General features: G+C 39.3%; 2 protein-coding genes across 7 annotated transcripts in view; one reads left to right on the plus strand and one right to left on the minus strand.

The window, feature by feature from the left end:
• The first annotated feature begins 639 nt into the window (after positions 1-639).
• On the plus strand, positions 640-8,870 carry RBM12B (RNA binding motif protein 12B). Of its 5 annotated transcripts, XM_050800474.1 has the most exons (4): positions 640-819; positions 1,004-1,071; positions 4,300-4,348; positions 5,210-8,870. In XM_050800474.1, the coding sequence occupies exon 4, from the start codon at positions 5,238-5,240 to the stop codon at positions 8,241-8,243; it is 3,006 nt and encodes a 1,001-aa protein (XP_050656431.1). In that variant the 5' UTR covers positions 640-819; positions 1,004-1,071; positions 4,300-4,348; positions 5,210-5,237; the 3' UTR covers positions 8,244-8,870. The 5 variants fall into 5 exon arrangements, with proteins under 5 accessions (XP_050656431.1, XP_050656432.1, XP_050656433.1 ...); XM_050800475.1 differs by lacking the exon at positions 1,004-1,071; XM_050800476.1 differs by lacking the exon at positions 640-819 and having other exon boundaries at positions 855-3,204.
• A 3,478-nt stretch (positions 8,871-12,348) lies between these two features.
• Positions 12,349-21,247, minus strand: part of CIBAR1 (CBY1 interacting BAR domain containing 1) — a 30,528-nt gene continuing 21,629 nt past the window's right edge. For both annotated transcript variants that reach the window (XM_050800623.1, XM_050800622.1), the window contains 2 exons: positions 15,376-15,495; positions 12,349-13,390 (listed from right to left, as the gene is read on the minus strand). In XM_050800623.1, the coding sequence (XP_050656580.1) occupies positions 13,298-13,390; positions 15,376-15,495 (213 nt within the window). In that variant the 3' untranslated portion in view covers positions 12,349-13,297. The remainder of the gene's footprint in view (positions 13,391-15,375; positions 15,496-21,247) is intronic.

A 21,247-nucleotide genomic window follows, 5' to 3' on the forward strand; every position in this document is an offset into this window, starting at 1 on the left:
GTCTACAGGAGCTTTTTTATTTTTATGTTTTGAGATGGAGTCTCACTCTTTTGACCAGGCTGGAGTGCAGCGGTGCGATCTCGGCTCACTGCAGCCTCCATCTCTCGGGTTCAAGGGATTCTCCTGCCTCAGCCTCCCGGGCAGCTGGGATTACAGGCGCCCGCCACCATGCCAGGCTAATTTTTTTTTTTTTTTTAATTTTTAGTAGAGACGGGGGTTTCGCCCTGTTGGCCAGGCTGGTCTCGAACTACCGACCGCAAGTAATCCGCCCGCTTCGGCCTCCCAAAGTGCTGGGATTACGGACGTGAGCCACCGCGCCCGGCCACAGGAGCTTTTTAGAAGATGCTTTACGCCACACAGTAATGCAACACTGAAAAGACAAGTCGCCTTTTCTCTGCTTTTGCATCTCTTTCCTTAACTTCTGGAAATCTTGAATTTCCACAGTTGTCTACCGAAGATTCTCAGTACATCTACCATCTGAGCCTTGACTGTGTCTCCGAATTTCTCCTGTTGCAAATCGAGGTCCCTGGACTGGGCACAATCTGGGCATGCGCAGAAGCTCAGCCAACTCGGGGCTCCGCCTCCCCTCCTCTAGCAAGGGGAAGCGGGTGAGCGGCAGCGCGCGTGCGCAAGCGTGGTGGTGGGATACGCCTGGAGAGCGCATGGGCAGAGAAACCTTACGTCCGTTTGTCCGGACCGGAGGGGCAGTGGGCGCCATCTTCTTCTAGGCTCACTGAGGGCTCTACGTGTTCTGGGGAGGCTGCTGCGACGAGGAGTGCCCTCAGCCTCCGGCCTTGTGTGTCCGACTCGGCAGCAGTGGTGTGTGTTTATTGCCAAGTGCGAAGCAGTTCCCCTCGGGGCGCCGGGGGTGGGGAGGGCTGGGCGACCAAGCCGGAAGAACCGGGAAAGGCGGGACCGGCGGCCGCGCCAGTATCTAGCGTAGCTCCTGCCGTTAGGGCACCCTCTTTTCTTGCTAAAACACCGACTCTCCCTTTCCCGTCAGCTTCCATGTGGTGGTGTATGTGCGCTTCCCAGGGATCTTGAGAGTGAAGATCTCGAAGGATTTCATAGGTATTTCTTTTTCTTTGCTATGTCATCGTAGTTAGTAGTGGCAGAAAAGCGCTGCAGGCCCGGCTCGTTAGGCTTGAGAAGGGCAAGTGTTTTCAGTTAGATTTGGGGGCAGTTCACCCTCTGGCGAGGTAGGGTGGAATGTTTGCCCTTGAGACGGCGTAACGGAAAGGCACAGAGGTTGGGCGGTCCAGGTTAATTTGAAGGCTGATTTTGGCTGAAAGTCTGGCAACAACATCGGATCCCACGTAGCAACTTTGGCCTGGCGCGAAAGAAGGAAGCTCTGACCCCTGGGAGTTATGGACAAAGGCTTTGGGCTGTAGAATCGATGCCTTCGGATGATTCCCGTTTGAGGATGTTGGGAGAAATCCTGTGCCGTGTGGATTCGTCTTCATTTACAGTTCTTCTTAGGGACTATGGCTCTCATTGGTCATTCCTTTGGTTTTTATTTTAAACATCTACATTATAAAAGGTGGATCATCATAAAGAATAATTGTGGGTTGGTGTAGATTATTTTCTCCAGGGGAAACTCACGTTTAGAGTGCGAATATGCTACATCATGACTTTGGGCTTTACGAATTAGTCGCAAAGAGTTAAAAAAATTCTCTCTCTCACCATATCTGGAAAATGACTTTTTCTTCGCTAGTTAAAAATCAAATGGATCTAATGAGATATTACTTATTCAAATTCTGCCTCCCTCCCCTTTCCCTCTCTGTATCCCGTTAAATCTTGATTAGAAGATACACATTACATATTGTTTAGCTATAATGATGATTAAGTGGGATGAATCGTATAAAAATAGAAGTTATTTAAAATGCGCTTTTAATTTCACTGACTTAAGTGACCTTTTAGGGACCCACTTTCTTTTCATAGAAATTTTAACAGATTATTGTCTTCAAATGAACACAAAGGCACGAAAATACTTTTTGCATTCATAACTAGAAAAATGCAAAATTTTAATTGCAGACTAGGGTAATTTTCGTGTTTTGCTTTCTGTAATTTAGTGTGTTAAGAGCTGAATTTCTGGAGAATTTGCTTAAGGAAATAGCATGTTGGAACCACAGAAGTGCCCATTTTGAGAGCTGGTCTTTTATAGTTGGTCTCCAAGGTGTGATACTGTGGAGGCATAAATGGTACATTACCCTACTGTCTCGGGGCAGAGAAGTTTAAGCATTAGTTGTGTTTAACTGTGGCAAATGAGAGTAAGCTTTTTAAATAGTCTGCTTGAATTGGAATTCATGAGATTTGTGCTCATGAAACTACTTAGTTAAAAGATCTTACTAGAGATTTTTTTGAATTTGAGATATAATTATTCCTTGAAATGTCTCTAATTTCTCTTGTAGATGAATTTATGTTCCCAGGGTAAATCCCTTTAAATTTTTTTAAAAAGCTTAGGAGAGACAAGAATATGTATATCTTACGGTGCTTTCTAAAATATCTTAACAGTAAAAGAGTAGCTAAGCCAATTTGCATAGGAGGGAGTCTTGGGACTTTAATATGGATAAGCATTCCAGAAGCCATTTATAGTTTTTGTTGAAGTGTTTGTATGGATATTGGTTTGTTGAAGAAAATAGGCTTTTTTTGGGTTGTTACTGTGCAAATACTTGAATAGCAAACCTCATTAATATTTTTCAGATGTAGAATGTGTGAAGTAATTTGATGTCTTTGCTAGTTTAGCTTCTAGTTAATCTATGGACCCTTTTTAAAGGAAAACAAACAGACCTCAGTGAATGTATCTTCAGACCCCCACTTTGGGGAACAGTGGTACTTAAGTGTAAGTACTGGATTCTTGATTAATGCAACATTTATTTGTACATTAAAAACATGTAAATTACGCCAGGCGCAGTGGATCATACCTGTAAATCCTAGCACTGTGGGAGGCTGAGGCAAGCTAGTTGCTTGAGCCCATGAGTTCCCTACCAGCCTGGGCAACATGGTGAAACCCTGGCTCTACAAAAAATACAAAAATTAGCCGGGTGTGGTGGTGCACACCTGTAGTCCCAGCTACTTGGGAGGCTGAGGTGGGAGGATTGCCTGAGCCTGGGTAAGTCTAGGCTGTAGTGAGCCAAGATCGCACCACTGCACTCCAGCCTGGGTAGCAGAGCGAGAGAGACCCTGTCTCCTCCACCAAAAAAAGTGAGTGTAAATTATAATTATTATTTTGGCAAGTCTTCGTGAAATAGTTTGGGTATCCCTGAAAGTATTAAACACAGACTTCTTTAAAAAAAAATACATTGAGATTTTCAGTAAACTGGTAATCCCAGTATTCCAGGTAATTTTTACTTTTACTTTCTACATCATCATTTGGGTTTCCTTAGTAGAGTGAAGAATAGTTGTTTGAAATGGAAATCTGCTATTGGCATTACTAATAAGATAAATAGCATTTTCTGTTTGGCTGAGAAGAATTTTACCAGTTAACTATTTTTGCAGCATAAGGAGTGCTATTGAGATTTTTAACTTTAGGGATATTGTAGTATTTGCCTTAATTATACTGGTATTATGAAATTTGGTTCTGTGCTCAGACGTGTGAGCTGTTTATGTAGACCTTTAAATTGTATCCAAACAGTAGCCCATAGGTTTGGATTTATTGTTATAAAAATTGATTTTTGAATTTCAGGCTTTGCTGTTTTATTCATTTATTGTATAATTTTGAATGGTTGCCTTAATTTGATTTGGTCTTATGTTTTGAAAGGAAGGAGAACAGCACGAGAGTTGGATATAAATATGTACTAGGTATTTGAATTTTCATGTGGCAAAATGATTGAAGGTCTTTTTTTTTTAACTTTTGGTATTGAGATTTTACTTGTAGAACAGTTTTTTGAAGTAGATGTAAAACTTGTGTACAGCAAAATGTATAGACCATAAGGATAGAATTCAGTAAACCTTGATAAATTTATACACCCATGTAACTACTACTGCATTCAAAATATATAACATTTCCATCACTCCTTTTTTTCATGCTACTTCCAATCAAGGAGCAGTTGTTCAATTTTCAGCAAGTTTTAAATTTTTAAATAATTTTTATGTCTATTTGAATATTGTATCTCCTTTTTGCAGAAGGATGATTAATTTCCCCTTGGAACAAAATACCATTTTGTAACACCTGTAATTGTGGTTCCTTATACTGCTTCACTTTTGATAGGTAATTCTGAAATGGATATCCTAATCTGGCGTTGTTTAAGATAAATTACAGGGTTCGAGGATTAATTATATTTCATTTTCTTTCCACAGTTAAGTTGCTTTTACAGAATTAACAGGTCTCCAAGAAATTGTAAAAAAGGTAAGATATCCAGAGTTTAAGGCTTTTTACAGAGGCTTGACAAAAAACATGTGAAGTAGAATAGTACATCTAGGTACCCATGGCTTCTGTTCCCTTTTTTTTTTTAAAGACAGGGCCTCACTCTGTCACCCAGGCTGGAGTGCAGTGGCACAGTTGCAACCCATTGTATCCTGAAAATTTCAAATTGGGCTCAGGCAGTCTTCCTGCCTCAGCCTCCTGAGTAGCTGGGACTACAGGTGCATGCCACCCTGCCTGGCTAATTTTTTCTTTTTAGAGACAGGCTCTCGCTCTGTTGCCGAGGCTGGTCTTGAACTCCTGGCCTCAAGCGATCCTCTTGCCTTGGCCTTCCAAAGCCTGGAATTATAGGCGTGAGCCATCATGCTGGCCCTGGCTGTTGTTCTCTGTGTCTGGCCAGTGGTAGGCAATTTATTATCATGAGCAGAAATTACATACTAACCATAGATGACTTCTAAATATGTAAAATTCATTGCAGTTGATAAAATAATCTACAAAGCTGTCATGTTTCAGTAGAAGATAAGATTCTAAATGAGTCTGAAAGTAGTTTGGTCTTCTTGTGAAGCAGCATTTGGCAGACTTACAAAGGAAGATTTGATATTTTTGATGTTCCTATTGTATAGAATAGGTGATACGAAATGTTTCTTCAAGGTAGTTGGTTTATTTGTATTTTTAGATGGGAGAAAGTTTTCTTTAATAATTAGATATCAGTATTTTTGTGAACTTGTATCTTGTTTTCATTTATAAATGTTGAAGGAAGCAGGAGCCAGGTAATTACTAAGCTTAGTTTGGGCTAAGGTACTTCAAAAATAAGACTTGCTATTATGTGTACCTTTTTGTCTGCAGGTCATTATTGCTGTGGTTTGAACTCAGCATGGCTGTAGTCATCCGTTTACTGGGGCTTCCTTTTATTGCGGGGCCTGTGGATATTCGTCACTTCTTCACGGGATTGACTATTCCTGATGGAGGAGTGCATATAATTGGAGGGGAAATTGGGGAGGCTTTTATTATTTTTGCAACAGATGAAGATGCAAGACGTGCCATAAGTCGTTCAGGAGGGTTTATCAAGGATTCATCTGTAGAGCTCTTTCTTAGTAGCAAGGCAGAAATGCAGAAGACTATAGAAATGAAAAGAACTGATCGTGTAGGAAGAGGGCGTCCAGGATCTGGGACTTCAGGGGTTGGCAGCCTATCTAATTTTATTGAGTCTGTTAAGGAAGAAGCAAGTAATTCTGGATATGGCTCTTCAATTAATCAAGATGCTGGGTTTCATACTAATGGTACAGGACATGGTAATTTAAGGCCAAGAAAGACAAGGCCATTGAAGGCCGAGAATCCTTTCTTGTTTCTACGAGGTTTGCCTTACCTAGTAAATGAAGATGATGTACGTGTCTTTTTCTCTGGTTTGTGCGTGGATGGAGTAATTTTCTTAAAACATCATGATGGCCGAAATAATGGTGATGCCATAGTAAAATTTGCTTCATGTGTTGATGCTTCAGGAGGTCTTAAATGTCATAGAAGTTTTATGGGTTCAAGATTTATAGAAGTAATGCAAGGATCAGAACAACAGTGGATTGAGTTTGGTGGTAATGCAGTTAAGGAGGGTGACATTCTTAGGAGATCTGAAGAACATTCTCCACCAAGAGGAATTAATGATAGACATTTTCGAAAACGGTCTCATTCAAAATCTCCCAGAAGAACACGTTCTCGTTCCCCTCTTGGATTTTATGTACACCTAAAAAATCTGTCCCTCAGTATTGATGAAAGAGATTTAAGAAATTTCTTTAGAGGTACTGATCTGACTGATGAACAGATTAGGTTTTTATATAAAGATGAAAACAGAACAAGATATGCCTTTGTGATGTTCAAGACTCTGAAAGACTATAATACTGCTCTGAGTTTACATAAAACTGTTTTACAGTATCGTCCAGTTCATATTGATCCAATTTCTAGAAAACAAATGTTGAAGTTCATTGCACGTTATGAAAAGAAGAGATCAGGGTCACTAGAGAGAGATAGGCCTGGACATGTTTCACAAAAATACTCTCAAGAAGGTAACTCTGGCCAGAAGCTGTGCATCTATATAAGAAATTTTCCATTTGATGTTACAAAAGTTGAAGTGCAGAAGTTCTTTGCAGACTTTCTTCTTGCTGAGGATGACATTTACTTGCTTTATGATGACAAAGGTGTTGGTCTGGGAGAAGCATTAGTGAAATTTAAATCAGAAGAACAGGCCATGAAAGCTGAACGTTTAAACCGACGAAGATTCTTAGGGACAGAGGTATTATTAAGACTTATATCTGAGGCACAAATGCAGGAGTTTGGTGTAAATTTTTCCTTGATGTCCAGTGAAAAAATGCAAGCTCGCTCAGAGTCACGTGAGCGAGGTGACCATTCTCATTTATTTGACTCAAAAGACCCACCAATATACTCAGTTGGTGCCTTTGAAAACTTTAGACATCAGCTAGAGGACTTGAGGCAACTGGATAACTTCAAGCATCCCCAGAGGGATTTCCGGCAGCCTGACAGGCACCCTCCAGAAGACTTCCGACACTCCTCAGAGGACTTTAGGTTCCCCCCAGAGGACTTCAGGCACTCCCCAGAGGACTTCAGGCGACCTCGGGAGGAAGACTTCAGGCGGCCTTCTGAGGAGGACTTCAGGCGTCCTTGGGAGGAAGATTTCAGGCGCCCTCCGGAGGATGACTTCAGGCACCCTAGGGAGGAGGACTGGAGGAGGCCCCTTGAGGAGGATTGGAGGCGGCCGCCGGAGGAGGATTTCAGGCGGTCTCCCACGGAGGACTTCAGGCAGCTTCCCGAGGAGGACTTCAGGCAACCCCCTGAGGAGGACTTCAGGTGGCTCCCAGAGGAAGATTTCAGGCAGCCACCTGAGGAGGACTGGAGACGGCCCCCAGAGGAGGACTTTAGGCGGCCTCTTCAGGGAGAATGGAGGCGACCACCCGAGGATGACTTCAGGCGGCCCCCAGAGGAGGATTTCAGGCATTCCCCTGAGGAGGACTTCAGGCAGTCACCCCAGGAGCATTTCCGGAGGCCACCTCAGGAGCATTTCCGTCGGCCACCCGCAGAGCATTTCCGGAGACCACCTCCAGAGCATTTTAGGCGGCCTCCCCCAGAGCACTTCCGGCGGCCACCCCCAGAGCATTTCAGGCGCCCACCCCCAGAACATTTCAGGCGCCCACCCCCAGAGCACTTCCGGAGACCGCCCCAGGAGCATTTCAGGCGGCCGCCTCAGGAGCATTTCAGGCGCTCCCGAGAGGAAGATTTCAGGCACCCACCAGATGAAGACTTCAGGGGCCCTCCTGATGAAGACTTTAGGCACCCTCCTGATGAGGACTTCAGGAGCCCCCAGGAGGAAGATTTTAGATGCCCTTCTGATGAAGACTTCAGGCAGCTCCCAGAGGAAGACCTTAGGGAAGCTCCGGAGGAGGACCCTAGACTTCCTGACAATTTTAGACCTCCTGGTGAGGATTTTAGGAGCCCGCCTGATGATTTTAGAAGTCACCGCCCTTTTGTGAATTTTGGTCGTCCAGAAGGTGGCAAGTTTGATTTTGGAAAGCATAATATGGGAAGTTTTCCTGAGGGGAGATTTATGCCTGATCCAAAGATAAACTGTGGTTCAGGTAGAGTAACTCCTATTAAGATAATGAATCTTCCATTTAAAGCTAATGTTAATGAAATTTTAGACTTTTTCCATGGTTACAGAATCATACCTGATTCAGTTTCAATACAGTATAATGAGCAAGGCTTACCTACAGGGGAAGCCATTGTTGCTATGATAAACTATAACGAAGCTATGGCTGCTATTAAAGATCTAAACGATAGGCCAGTTGGGCCCCGAAAAGTTAAGTTAACTTTGCTGTAGAGAGAGAGCATTTCTAAATTCAGTTATCTTCCTTGCAGTATTGATGGAGTAAAATACATTTGTTTTAAAAAGTGTGGTTTTTTTTTTATAAATTATCTAATGAAATATTTTATTTTTGACCTGTGAATAGAACAAATGTAAATAGTAGAATGTGAATCTGGTTTTCTTTTGCTTGCAAATTGCCATTAATTTTTTTTTCTAATTTAAAATTACATATGCTGTTTTTTCCTTTGATGGGGAGAAAGAACTAATTCCCTGAGTTCATTCATTTTTGTTGATGTCATGGGTAAGCTTCAAGACTTATTGAAGTAGAGTTGTATTTGGGGAAGATACATTTTATATTCACTTTTTTTTCCCCATTCTGTAGTCTACATCGTTTACTCAAACTGTATAAGGAAATAGTGACTGTTCAGGTTTGGCATTTTCATTGCTACTTGCCTGCAGAATTAATGCCCTCTTCCTTGTCTGAGATATTACTGTGTTAAGTGTCCTGTTAATTATAAATAGTTCAAAATGGATAGACTGTCAACTTGAAATTTACTTATGTAAAAAGCTTAGGTGATTCTTAGGGTTTCCATGTTCATAACTTTACAAAGTTTTATAACAATAAAATTGCAACTTAATAGAACAACTAATTAACTTGTATTTGTATAAAAAGAAAAAAGAATTGCAGCTTGATACTGTGAAGTTTTTCAGTAACTTCATTAAACCATATTTATGATGGGAGGGACCAGACATTCTATAGTAATAATGTATAGTGCTGTGTATAATTCCATGGTTTCTTCAACATCTTATCAACCAAATACGATTAATACAACATACGCAAAAGACAGTAAAATAAGAATCTAATTATAGGTGCAAGAGGACTCAGGCTTATGCTGGGAAGAATCTGACAAATGGTATAGTTTTCCTAGGAAGAATTTACTGATGAGTCACATAACTTGCATGTAATATTAGGTTCTCATTTTTTAGCTTCAAAACTTTGTGTCCATGCAAAGACTCCGTAACTGTTAAGACTTGTGTGGTTGAATTTTGACTTCTTTGATATTCAGCATTTAGTGCATACATTTTGCAAATAGGGAATTTGATTTTCTGTACCCATAATATTATTTATGGCTAACATTTATTAGGCACTTACTATGTGCTAGGCACTGTAAGCACTTTACATGCATAATCTCAGTATTCCCTATGAGTACAGGGTTAATTATTTACCTCTGTTTCACAAATGAGATAATGAAGTGGGAGGTTAAGCAACTTGTTTGAAGTCACAGGTAATAAATCATGGGGCCAGTTTTAACCCAGACAGACCACTGACTCCAGTTCATGCTTTTACTGCCTCACTTTTTTAAGTGGTATTTTTAATTAGGAAGACCATGCTAAAGATACTTTCAAGGATAAGTGATATATTTTCTCACTTCAGTTGTTGGTTTAAAATTAGCATAAAAAGGTAAAACCAGCATGCTCAAACATTGAGCTCAAACATTGACATTATTAATAAAACCCGAGTGACTTTAAAAGTTTCTTTCTATCCAGGGTTTCTCTTGGGATACGCACATTGTATATTACTGGCTTATATTTCACAATTGCTCATTTTATTCAACATGATTGACTCTGGTTGGCCTTTTATAATTTTCATGAAACATAATTTTCCTCAGTTCTGTAATCCAGATTTTCCCCATTGAGTAAATAAGAATACAATTGAATTTGCATAGGGTAATTTAGACATTTAATAGGATATTGCATAGGTAGAATACTTTGTCAGTACTTAGTTACTACCTATATGTATTTTTGTGTTACTTTTCAGTGATTTAAATCTAACAAATCTGCTTAAATTTGTTTTAGTGAATATCCTGCTCACTATGGAATGAATAAACAGGTAAATTTGATACAAAAAAGCACCGCAGTATGATTCTTTAAGCTTGTAAGTAGCTAAGATAACATTAAATTGTTTGGAATATCCAAACCAAGCACAATAAAGAAAGTAGAAAGAAATATTTTTAATTGAGCAGAGATTGTATAGATGGTTCATTTGGTCACCCATCTTGAATATATGGAAAGTTAAAAAGTACTTCTCAAATACAAAGGAATAAAGCTAAGATGAAGCTTAACGTGAGGAATTACTTACTGTGGAACTGCTTTTCAAACTAGGCTGAGGTGGGATGGTGGTGGTAGTTAAGAGGCCAGCTATAGTAAACATAAGCTTTGTAGTTTTATTATTTTAAGAGCCAGAGTCTTGTTGTGTTGGCCAGGCTGGAGTGCAGTGGTCTGATAATGGTTCACTGCAGCTTCCAACTCCTGGGCTCAAGCTGTCTTCCTGCCTCAGCCTCCTGAGAGCTGGGACTACAGGTGTGTGCCATCTTGTCTGGCTAACTTTTTTTTTATTTGTAGAGACGGTCTCACTGTGTTGCCCAGGCTGTTCTCAAATTTCTGGCCTCCTGGCCTCAAGTAATCCTCCCTCCTTGGTCTCCCAGAATGTGTTGGGATTACAGGTGTGAGCCACTGTGCCCAGCCTTGTATTTTGATTTTTAAATTATGTGAATATTTCATTTTACTCCATAATATATCCGGGCTTAATATTTTTAAACTTCATTATAAAACGTTTATTACAGAAGTGGTGTCTTCTAGTTAGGAGCCATCTTTGCACATCTCTCTCCAACTCTGCCTTTAGTGATATGTCGATAACAAATTGGCCATGACAGGAGTATTTTACACCATGGAAATTGATAAATGCAGCAAATCAAGGAATTCCCCTTCCGTTGTCCCCTCAGAGAGCCAGCTTCCCAGCACCTCATCAATTTCAAATATAAAAAAAGAACAGTAAATTTTCATGTACACATCACTCAGCTTCAGTAATTGTCATCTCATAGCCAGTTTTTCCTCTCCTATCCTCAAGGTATACCAGGTACACTGGAGGTGTATTCTCTAGTCTGATATCCAGTGGCATTTGTCTTAAACATTTTTGTCTAGAAAGTATCTAAAAAAATGTAGATCATGTCTAGAAAGTCAATCCAACAACCAAGAGATAGGTAAAAATCATATTAGGAATGCATTTCTATTAATTTACTGATATCACTGTTAAGAGCAGTGGTTCTTGATCCATATGTCACCTGTTAAGTAGTGACCTTGCTGCCTCTGTTTTTGCAGTAAATAATAGCTGTTGTTTATTGAGGTGTATTAGAAACTATATGATGTATAATTATGTATGAATTAACTATCATTTAATTCTGATAATCCTAGTAAATGTACTACAGGTCGAGTATTCCTGATCTGGAAATTTGAAATTTCAAATGCTCCAAAAATTGCAAGCTTTTTGAGCGCCAACATGATGTTCAAAGAAAATGCTCATTGCAGCATTTAAGATTTCAGATTTTTGGGTTAGGAATGTTGAGCTGGTATAATGCAAATACTCCAAAATCTGAAGAAATCCAAAGTCTTAAATACTTCTGGTCCCAAGCACTTCAGATAAAGGATACTCAATTTGTATTCCTATTTTGGAGATAAGAGATGGAGACTTACAGGCTGGGTTGGTTGGATTGGTTGCCTGTTTTTTGTTGTTGTTGCAGTGGGAAGCTAGGAATGGTTTTTTACATTTTTAAGTGTACTTAAGTCTTAAATGGTTACATAAGTACCCGTATAATAGTCTTGAATTTGCCTCAACCCACCAAGAGTAAAAATGTTTACTATCTGGCCCTTTAAGAAGTTTGCCAACCTAGGTCTGGTCTAAATAATGAAAATTTTACATTAATGAAGGTATTTTCATGGATAGTATTCCTTTTGTTCTTAGAATATTTCTCTGAGGTAGGCAGAATGTATGTTTTATTCTAGAATTATTGGTTTATGCAGTTTTAACTTTACAAATAAAGCAAATCATGCTCAAGAGAAGTTGCTATTTAGTAAACAGCAAAATAAATATAATAACTGTTTTCCCCCGAACTACAACCAAATTTAAATACTAAGTGAGGAAGCAGTAAATATCCAATGATAATCTTGAGTTTCTTAATATCAATTTATTTAGGGTTTTAAAAAAAGTACTGAAATAACTTTGTCACTTAGGACTATTCTCAGGAAAGAGTGCTTTGTTAAGAGCCATGAATGACAAAGTCAAAAGCTTTCTAGAAATCTTTATTTTTCTGTTATGAATAATTGCATTTTCTAATTATCCCAAATGATTTTATAAATTCCCTTTTATATGCCTGCCTGGGATCCATGAAATAAAAGTATAATTCCTTACCAAAAGAGAAGCATCAGAGACACTGAAAGGCTCCAATTGTTTTATATTTTCAGAAATAAAAGTGATTGTATACCCTTTTATTAACTGCATGGTAGCTTGGCAAAATTTTTATAGAATTTTTAATGATTTATGGTGTTCTGTGATGAGGCAACATTCCACTAAATTAGCCTTCCAAAAGTTGCAGTATCATGTATAAGTATGACAGTTTTGTTTTAAAACCAGAGTCAGATTGAATGTGGCTTTTTTTACAGCTGAAATGTATGCCTTATGTGTATTCATAACACATTGATATCTTAGTGTCACATTATCTTTATTCTTTGATTATACTCTTGAAAAGTAAATTTACTTATCAAATGATAAAGTTTTAAGGGAAAGTAAAAAAAAAATATTTTTTCTTAAGGCTTCATGGAATAGAATTACATGTAATCAGAATGACTACATAGGACCCTTTTCTGGTAATGAAAGCATGGAGTCTTAACCAAAAAGCTAAGCAGAATTGTTAGATCTTTTGGTTTCTGTCATAATGTACTATTGGAACTTCAAGTAGATATAGTACATTAATATGAAATACTTTGAAATACACCATCTTTGAAAAAAAAGGTACTTACACAAAAATCACCTAACACTAGTTAGGATGTTGAAATGACTGGTATGTAATATTTTTAAAGCCTTCATTTTTGGTCAGCATAAGTTTCCTTTAATTATTTTTCTGTTTCCAGTTGGACTTCACTTTGAGGCTTAGCATATCAAAGTGAGTATAAAGTTCTATAGTTTAGTCATTGTGGATTCCATGTCATTTATGATGAAAATGGAAATGTGTAGTTTACTTAAGAAAATTTTCTTCTTCTGTAACATCTAACTCTTCATCCTCATCATCATCTGCTTGTTGATCCTTTCTTAGTCGACAAGTGGATACCTGTTAAAAGTCAACACACTTTTTAAAATAAAAATACTAACTTAAAAAAATTTTACATGCTTGGTATCTTTTTATGCTATTAAAGGGCACACAACAAATATTTCAAAAAAAAGTCCATGTCATAATTTTTAGTAGTGACAATTCCCTATGAATTTTAAGGTCAGAGGCCAGTTTTTTCATTCATATTTTTTTTTGAATAAAAATGTGTAATTAGCCATTTGATTTTAGTTGGATAGCCATCAATACTTCAGAAACACTACTTTAAAAGTATAGACTTAGTATATTATGAATGTTAAAAATAAATTTTGGGTCACAAAAACAGCATTTGAGAATCATAAAATGGATGGCAAAAATAGAAGGATATTTCAGCTAGGCAGTGGGACAGAAATACTGATGTAAAAGTAGTGTGATTTAAATGGAATGAGTTGAGAATCTGAACTCACCAGTTTTAAGTTGCCTGACTGCTGCCACATAGGGCATGTTGCTTAAAACTTCTCTGAGAGTGATTGTATCTAACCCAGAGGACATTTGGGAATGTCTAGAGACACTGTTGTTTGTCACTACTGGGGCTGTGTGTTTATGTGTGCTGCTGGCATGTTGTGGGTAGAGGCTGGGATGCTAATATCTGCCTAATATTGTCACAATATACAGGACAGTATTCCATCCCCTTCTTCCTTCCTGGTGGGCCCAATTATTTGTCCCAAAGTCAGCAGTGTTGAGGTTGAGAAACCTGGGATAATGCATTCTAAAGTGCTATACAAGTGTTAGCTAAGGTAACATTATTAGTTGTAGTCAAAACCTTTTTTTTTTTTTTTTTGAGACGGAGTCTCGCTCTGTTGCTTAGGCTGGAGTGCAGTGGCCCAATCTCGGCTCACTGCAACCTCCGCCTCCCAGGTTCACGCCCTTCTCTCGCCTCAGCCTCCCGAGTAGCTGGGACTACAGGTGCCTGTCATCATGCCCAGCTAATTTTTTTTTTGCATTTTTAATAGAGATGGGGTTTCACTGTGTTAGCCAGGATTGTCTCGATCTCCTGACCTCGTGATCCAGCCACCTCGGCTTCCCAAAGTGCTGGGATTGCAGGCGTGAGCCACTGTGCCCGGCAAAACTTTATATGGACTATAAAAGTAAATTTATAGAATTTATGTTCAAAGCACTTAATGCTGGAATAATAAAAATATAATTGGGTTGGGGGAGAGATACATATAAAACAAAATAAATGCTTAGAGGAGAATCAAATGAAAATAGAAGGTATGAAATTTACCTAAAAGTTGTATTTTGAAAATAGTTTGTTGAGTTGCATATTCTGAAAGCTAGATATGAAAAGGGCATAGCTCTCTAGATGAGGGTTTGGCAAGTTGTGGCCCAGCCAGCCTCCTGCTTTTGTAAATAGAATTTTATTAGAACACAGTCATACTGCTTTATGTGTTACTTATAGTTGTTATTTATAGTTGTTGGGGTAGAAACCATATGGCCCACAAAGCCTAAGATACTTAGTCTCCACATCTTACAGAAAAAGTTTGTCAGCCCCTGCTCTAGATACTGGGAAACTCAGGCTTTCTGGATGTAGACAAAAATGATTTCTGTGTTCAGTAAAAGCCATTTTTTGGTATAATTTGGTATTTAACTTTATAATTTAATCAGATCCACTAAGTCTTGATAGTGAGATTTAAACCTAAGTTTGACTTCAGAATCTATGCTCTTCATATTATAGAAGATAACACATCTGCATGAGCATTCTTCTGTCTTTTCCACTTCTGCTCTGAAGTGTTACGTTTTAGAGAGTAATATGTAATTACAGTATAAAAGATACTTAAGAAATAACAGAGCTGCAACTTAGTGCAATCTTCTGTCATTATAGAAGAGGAAATAGGTCCAGGGGAAGGTAAATTACCTGAGGTGGTATGACTGAGGGGAAACATTTTTAGAACTCAACAATTCCAAAGGCAGCAGCTCAAATTCCTTTAAGAGTATGGTTTCTTGCTCACCTGTCCTGTTCCAGATACACACTTAGCTGACAGTGATCTCTGAAGAGGTGACTTTGAATTTGCTCGTACAATATCTAAACGAGATGAATAATCTGGTGCATACAGAGAATTTCGGAAAACCTATTATAATGATAAAATAGCATTATAAAGTAGATGCTAAACAAAAGACAGTCAAATTAAGTTCCTTAGTTTTTTGTTTTTTTTTAAAACAACTGCCCCCAAATGGACAAAATTCCAATTATTGTAAATGTAAAAGAAAAAACAAAAATAAGCTAGAAAGATAAAAGCTAAAAATTCTATTTGAACTATGCAAGATGATGATAGATATTAAACAGTAATTAGTCATGAAACAAGCATTTAAATGCTTTTGCCAGGAGAACTGCAAAAGTTGAGACCTTCCAAGAGCATGCAGGCTAGTAGGGAGGCTGCGACTCATACCTTTGAATCCTTCTGTTCTGCATATGGTCAACTCCTACCAATTTAACTCTGCAGTACTGCTATGAAAATTACATAAGACTAAATTGGAACCACTATAATGTATGGATTCCAACCTTACTAGGGTCTGGAATGCCATGACTTGTCAGTTCTCTTTCCTTAAGGCACTATTTCCAAATGTTACCACTCTCAAGCCTTTCTAGCTCCATCTTTTCTACCCTATCCCCACTACTACTCTAATAGACTAATTAGGTAAGGTTATCAGATATGAATCTCTTCAACTTTCCTCCTTTCCCTTCTCTCTTTTTAAAAATACCATTCTCATTTATTTCCAATGTGCATTTTTTCCTTTAACCAAAACTTCAAACCCAACCAGCAAACAAAAGCTTCTGTTGTCCACAGGTTCCCTCTCCTAGAAAACAAGCTCAAAACCAGTCTCTCTTTTTTTTTTTTTTTTAAGTTATCTCAAGGTATAACTTCTTAAACTTTCTAGAATATTCGACTTCATCTCCATTTTTTTTTTAATTTCTATTTATTTATCAACAAACTACAATTGAGCTTTTCACCTTCCACTAAAATTGCTCTTGCTCACATCACCAAGGTCTTTTTTTCCTTTTCATCCTCACTGACCCCTTCCTGAAACTTAAATGCTACCAAGCTCTTTCATTGTCCTAGTTTCTCTATTTCTTTACATCTCTTTTTCTACTACTTACACCTAAAATATTTTTAAAGGGTTTCCGTTAGGCCACTTTTTATATATAAAAACAATGCTGCTGTGCACAGTGGCTCATGCCTATAATCCCAGCGCTTTGGGAGGCCAAGGCAGGAGGATCACTTGAGCCTAGGAGTTTGAGACCAGCCTGAGCAACATGGCGAAACTCCATCTCTCCAAACAATTAAAAAAGCAGTCAGCCAGGGGTGGTGGTGCATGCCTGTAGTCCCAGCTACTTGGGAGGCTGAGGCAGGAGAATCACTTGAGCCTGGGAGGCAGAGGTTGCAGTGAGCCAAGATCACACCACTGCACTCCAGCCTGGGCAACAGAGCGAGACCCTGTCTCAAAGTTTCTCTGCAAGATCTTATCTACACTGTTAATGACTACCCTTCAACTAATCCCCTGACAAGCACACCCTGTGATAGCTGTATTCATGCTCCCAATTATCTCCTGCTCTAGACCAGCACTGTCCAGTAGAACTTTCTGAGATGATGGAAATGCTTGCTGTTCTGTACTGTACAAAAACGTAGCCACTGGCCATGTGTGGCTACTAAGTACTTGAAATGTGGTTCATATGGCTGAGGAGCTGAATTTTTAAATTGAACTTTAAATAGTTATATATGCCTAATGGCTACTGAACAGTGTAGCTCTAGATTAGCTATTACAATAAAAGACATTATCTTTTACCTAGAAGACCAAGCTATAAGCCTGGGCATTCTCTCTAAAATTCTCACCTGACACTTTGGGAGGCTGACGCAGGTGGATCGCTTGAGCCCTAGGAGTTCAAGACCAGCCTGGGCAACGTGGCGAAATTCCATCTCTACAAAAAATACGAAAATTAGCCAGGCATAGTGGGACGTGCCTGTAATTCCAGCTACTTGGGAAGCCGAGGTGGGAGGATCACCTAAGCTCAGAGGTCAAGGCTGCAGTGAGCCATGATTGTGCCACTGCACGCCAGCATGGGCAATAGGATGAGACCCTGTCTCAAAAAAAAAATTTATATAAAACTTACAGATTTTCTCACCTGAGGCACTTCTCTTTTATTGACTCTACATACCATGCCTTTATAGCTTACTTTTTATTTAAGGCCAAAATATGTTATTGCTGTCTTTTTTTAGACAGGGACCCCTCTGTCACTCAGGCTGAAATGCAGTAGTGCAGTCATAGCTCACTGTAGCCTCGAACTCCTGGGCTCAAGTGATTCTCCTGCTTCAGCTTCCTGAGTAGTTGGGGCCACAGGTGTACTTTGGCTAATTTTTTCATTTTTTGTGCAGACAGTGTCTTGCTATGTTGCCCAGGCTGTCTCAAACTCCTGGCCACAAACCTCCTGCTTCAGCCTCCTGTAATGCTGAGATTACAAGTGTGAGCCACCATGCTTGGCCTCTTTCTCTATTCTAAAACTTTCTGTGACTCTTGACTGTAAATGCAGAACCTAAGTTATACTATGCCTTTGCAATGCTGGTTCCTTAGCCTAGAATTACAGCAAACTGTCCTTCAAGAATTACTTGTCCTTCAAGAACAATGTAAAACGCCATCTTTCTTCTACATTCCCCTATTGTCTGAGTAGCTCCTACTGTTCATACTCTCAAGTATGGCTTTTAACTCAGTGTTTTGTAATCGATTATGTATCTGTCTCAAGTTCTCTCTTAAGCAAGGGAGCCCTGTTTTATCTATGCATCTCCCCCCTGGCAAATAGAAGATGTTAATTAAATTCACTTTTGCCAAATGAATGATGTTAACCGTTAAGTTGCAAACATAGTTAACATCATTCATTTGGCAAAAGTGAATTTAATTAACATCTTCTATGGGGGGGAAAAGGAGACCCAAATTAGGGGATGGCTATACATTCCTTTAAATCTCAGAGAACTGCAGGACACGGAAGGAATCAAGGATAAAACATAGGAGGTAAGACTTGTGTTTTAAAGTAATTCAGGGATGCTAATTAGGTAAACAGGTTACCAAGGACCAAATTCAATTTTGGTGCCAGACATGGACCACTGACATCCTGGTATGATATAAAAATGCAATGACTTGGGCCAGGTGCGGTGGCTCACGCCTGCAGTCCCAGCACTTTGGGAGGCTGAGGCGGGCGGATCATGAGGTCAGGAGATCGAGACCATCTTGGCTAACATGTTGAAACCCTGTCTCTACTAAAAATACAAAAAATTAGCTGGGCGAGATGGTGGGTGCCTGTAGTCCCAGCTACTTGGGAGGCTGAAGCAGGAGAATGGCGTGCACCCGGGAGGCGGAGGTTGCAGTGAGCCGAGATCATGCCACTGCACTCCAACCTGGGCAACAGAGTGAGACTCCATCTCCAAAAAAAAACAAAAAAGCAAAGACTCATTAAACAACTGGTATTTGGAGGAGAAACATTTTTCTTAAAAACATTCCTTTAACTTTTCTAGCAAAGATGGAATTTAAAGTGGGAAATGGAAAACAGTATGTAACCCTTGGAATACAAGTCTATACCAGTTAAATATTTATTAAAATTAACATTTTACTCCAATTTATTGGCAATAATGCATTTTCCAACATGGTCCAGTATTTCTTCTAAGAGCAGTTCTCAAGATCTGAATGTGCTCTGAAGTTAATACAGAGGTGACCTGACAATACTTTTTTTTTTTTTTTTTTTTTTTTTTTTCCGTGAGATGGAGTCTCACCCTTTCACCCAGGCTGGAGTGCAATGGCGCGATCTTGGCTCACTGCAACCTCTGCCTCCCAGGGTCAAGTGATTCTTCGGTCTCAGCCTCCCAAGTAGTTGGGATCACAGGCACGTGCCACCATGCCTGGCTAATTTTTTATATCTTTAGTAGAGACAGAGTTTCACCATGTTGGCCAGGATGGTCTCGAACTCCTGACCTCATGATCCGCCTGCCTCAGCCTCCCAAAGTGCTGGGATTACAGGCCTGAGCCACCGCACCTGGCCGACAGTATTTTTTTGTGAAAAACAATTAAGATGGTTTGTGATACAACTAGAGGAGCCTAACTACAAAACACTGGCTGCAGCTGGAATACATCTCAGCAGTTCTCACAAAGCATGGACTATCTGGAAGAATAGCAAGTTATTTCTCAGTCTTTTTCTGCATGTTTTCTTTGCTTCTTTCCAAGAAACCTTGTATTTACAGGATCCTTCCTCTTGGTAGGTACCTGTTTGATACTGTATCAGTTACATGAATTAGTTACTTCCCCTGGTCCCACAATTCTCTCCAGACTGTTCTCTCCACAATTGCTATATGGCATAATAATAAATAGTTTATGCCCGTGGTTCATTGAACATGTGCTCGTGCCCTATACTGTGCTGTTTTGCTTTTGTTTTTTTCCATGACATGCCATGATTCTCAACTGTATTGTTTTAAATACACTGTTCTTTCTTCACAACAGTCCTGCCTCAGGACCTTTGTATATCTATCTATGCCCTCTCCCTGAAAGTTTTTGCCAGGTACCCTCCCATGCATCTCTCAAGATTCTAAGAGATCACTCTGATTCTCCAGACTATTTGTAACCCTCCATTACACACAGCACACTTTTTTTTTCCCCTTTATAGGACTGGTCATATTATTAAAAAATCGTTAGTTATTTTTTTGCATGTCGAATTCCCTGGTAGATTTAAAGTTACTGCTTTGACAACTTGGACTGTTTCTAACTTAGAATGCTAAATCCTTCACACTTAGAATGGTGCTTGGCGCATATGAGGTGCTCAATAAATAGTTGTTGAACAAACACGACATGAGGTAAGTACTACAGTATCTCCATTTTAGAAAGGAGGAAGCTGAAGAGCGAGTAAGTTAACTTGCTCAGTATTACTTCACTAGAAAGTAGGGGAGTTGATATTAAAAAAAAAATCTACCACATATTCCTGAGACCTTTAGTTTTACATAGAGCTCTTTTCCCACAAACTACTTAGATGGCTGATTAAGAGTAGTGGTAAGTTATAAAGGAAGTGGTGTAACAAAAAAATACCTAGGGCCTCTGGGATAAGAAGGAAAACCTTGGGGACTGAAGGGCTTGAAGGAACTTTAAGGTCAGTTAACAAATGGCATGTCAAAGGTATTATACAAAGAAGAATGAAAATACTTATAAAGTGGACTACAGTCTTGAAGAAGAATTGGGGGATCACTTTTGAACCTGCCACTAAATGCAGTGTTATTTCTTGCAGGAAATGATTAATGTTACTCAGCAAGAACCATACTTCTGGAAGTCTAATGTAGAGAGGATTAAAGCATAATGGGCCTTGTAGTCAGACTTCCGGATCAGACTTTCAGCTCTGCTACTTAGTAGCTATGAGATCTCTGGGAAGTTTCTTAACTTCACTATGCTTCCGTTTTCTCATCCACAGAAATCAGAAATAAGTACTTTCATCAAAGTTGTTGAGAGGATTAAAATAATATAGTTAAAATGCAAAGATCAATAGCTGACTCAATGTAATATGTAAACATTTGCTATTTTATTATTTTATAAATGACAGATGAAAGCTTGATAGTCAATTTTTTTTGGGGGGGGGATGGAGTTTCTGTTGCCAGGCTGGAGTGCAATGGCGTGATCTTGGCTCACTGCAACCTCCGACTCTTGGATTCAAGCGATTCTCTTGCCTCAGCCTCCCAAGTAGCTGGGATTACAGGCGTGTGCCACCAAGCCTGGCTAATTTTTGAGACGGGGTTTCACCACGTTGACCAGGATGGTCTCAATATCATGACCACGTGATCCGCCTGCCTCGGCCTCCCAAAG

The sequence above is a fragment of the Macaca thibetana genome, chromosome 8, assembly GCF_024542745.1.
Source record: "Macaca thibetana thibetana isolate TM-01 chromosome 8, ASM2454274v1, whole genome shotgun sequence".
Classification (NCBI taxonomy): Eukaryota; Metazoa; Chordata; class Mammalia; order Primates; family Cercopithecidae; genus Macaca; species Macaca thibetana.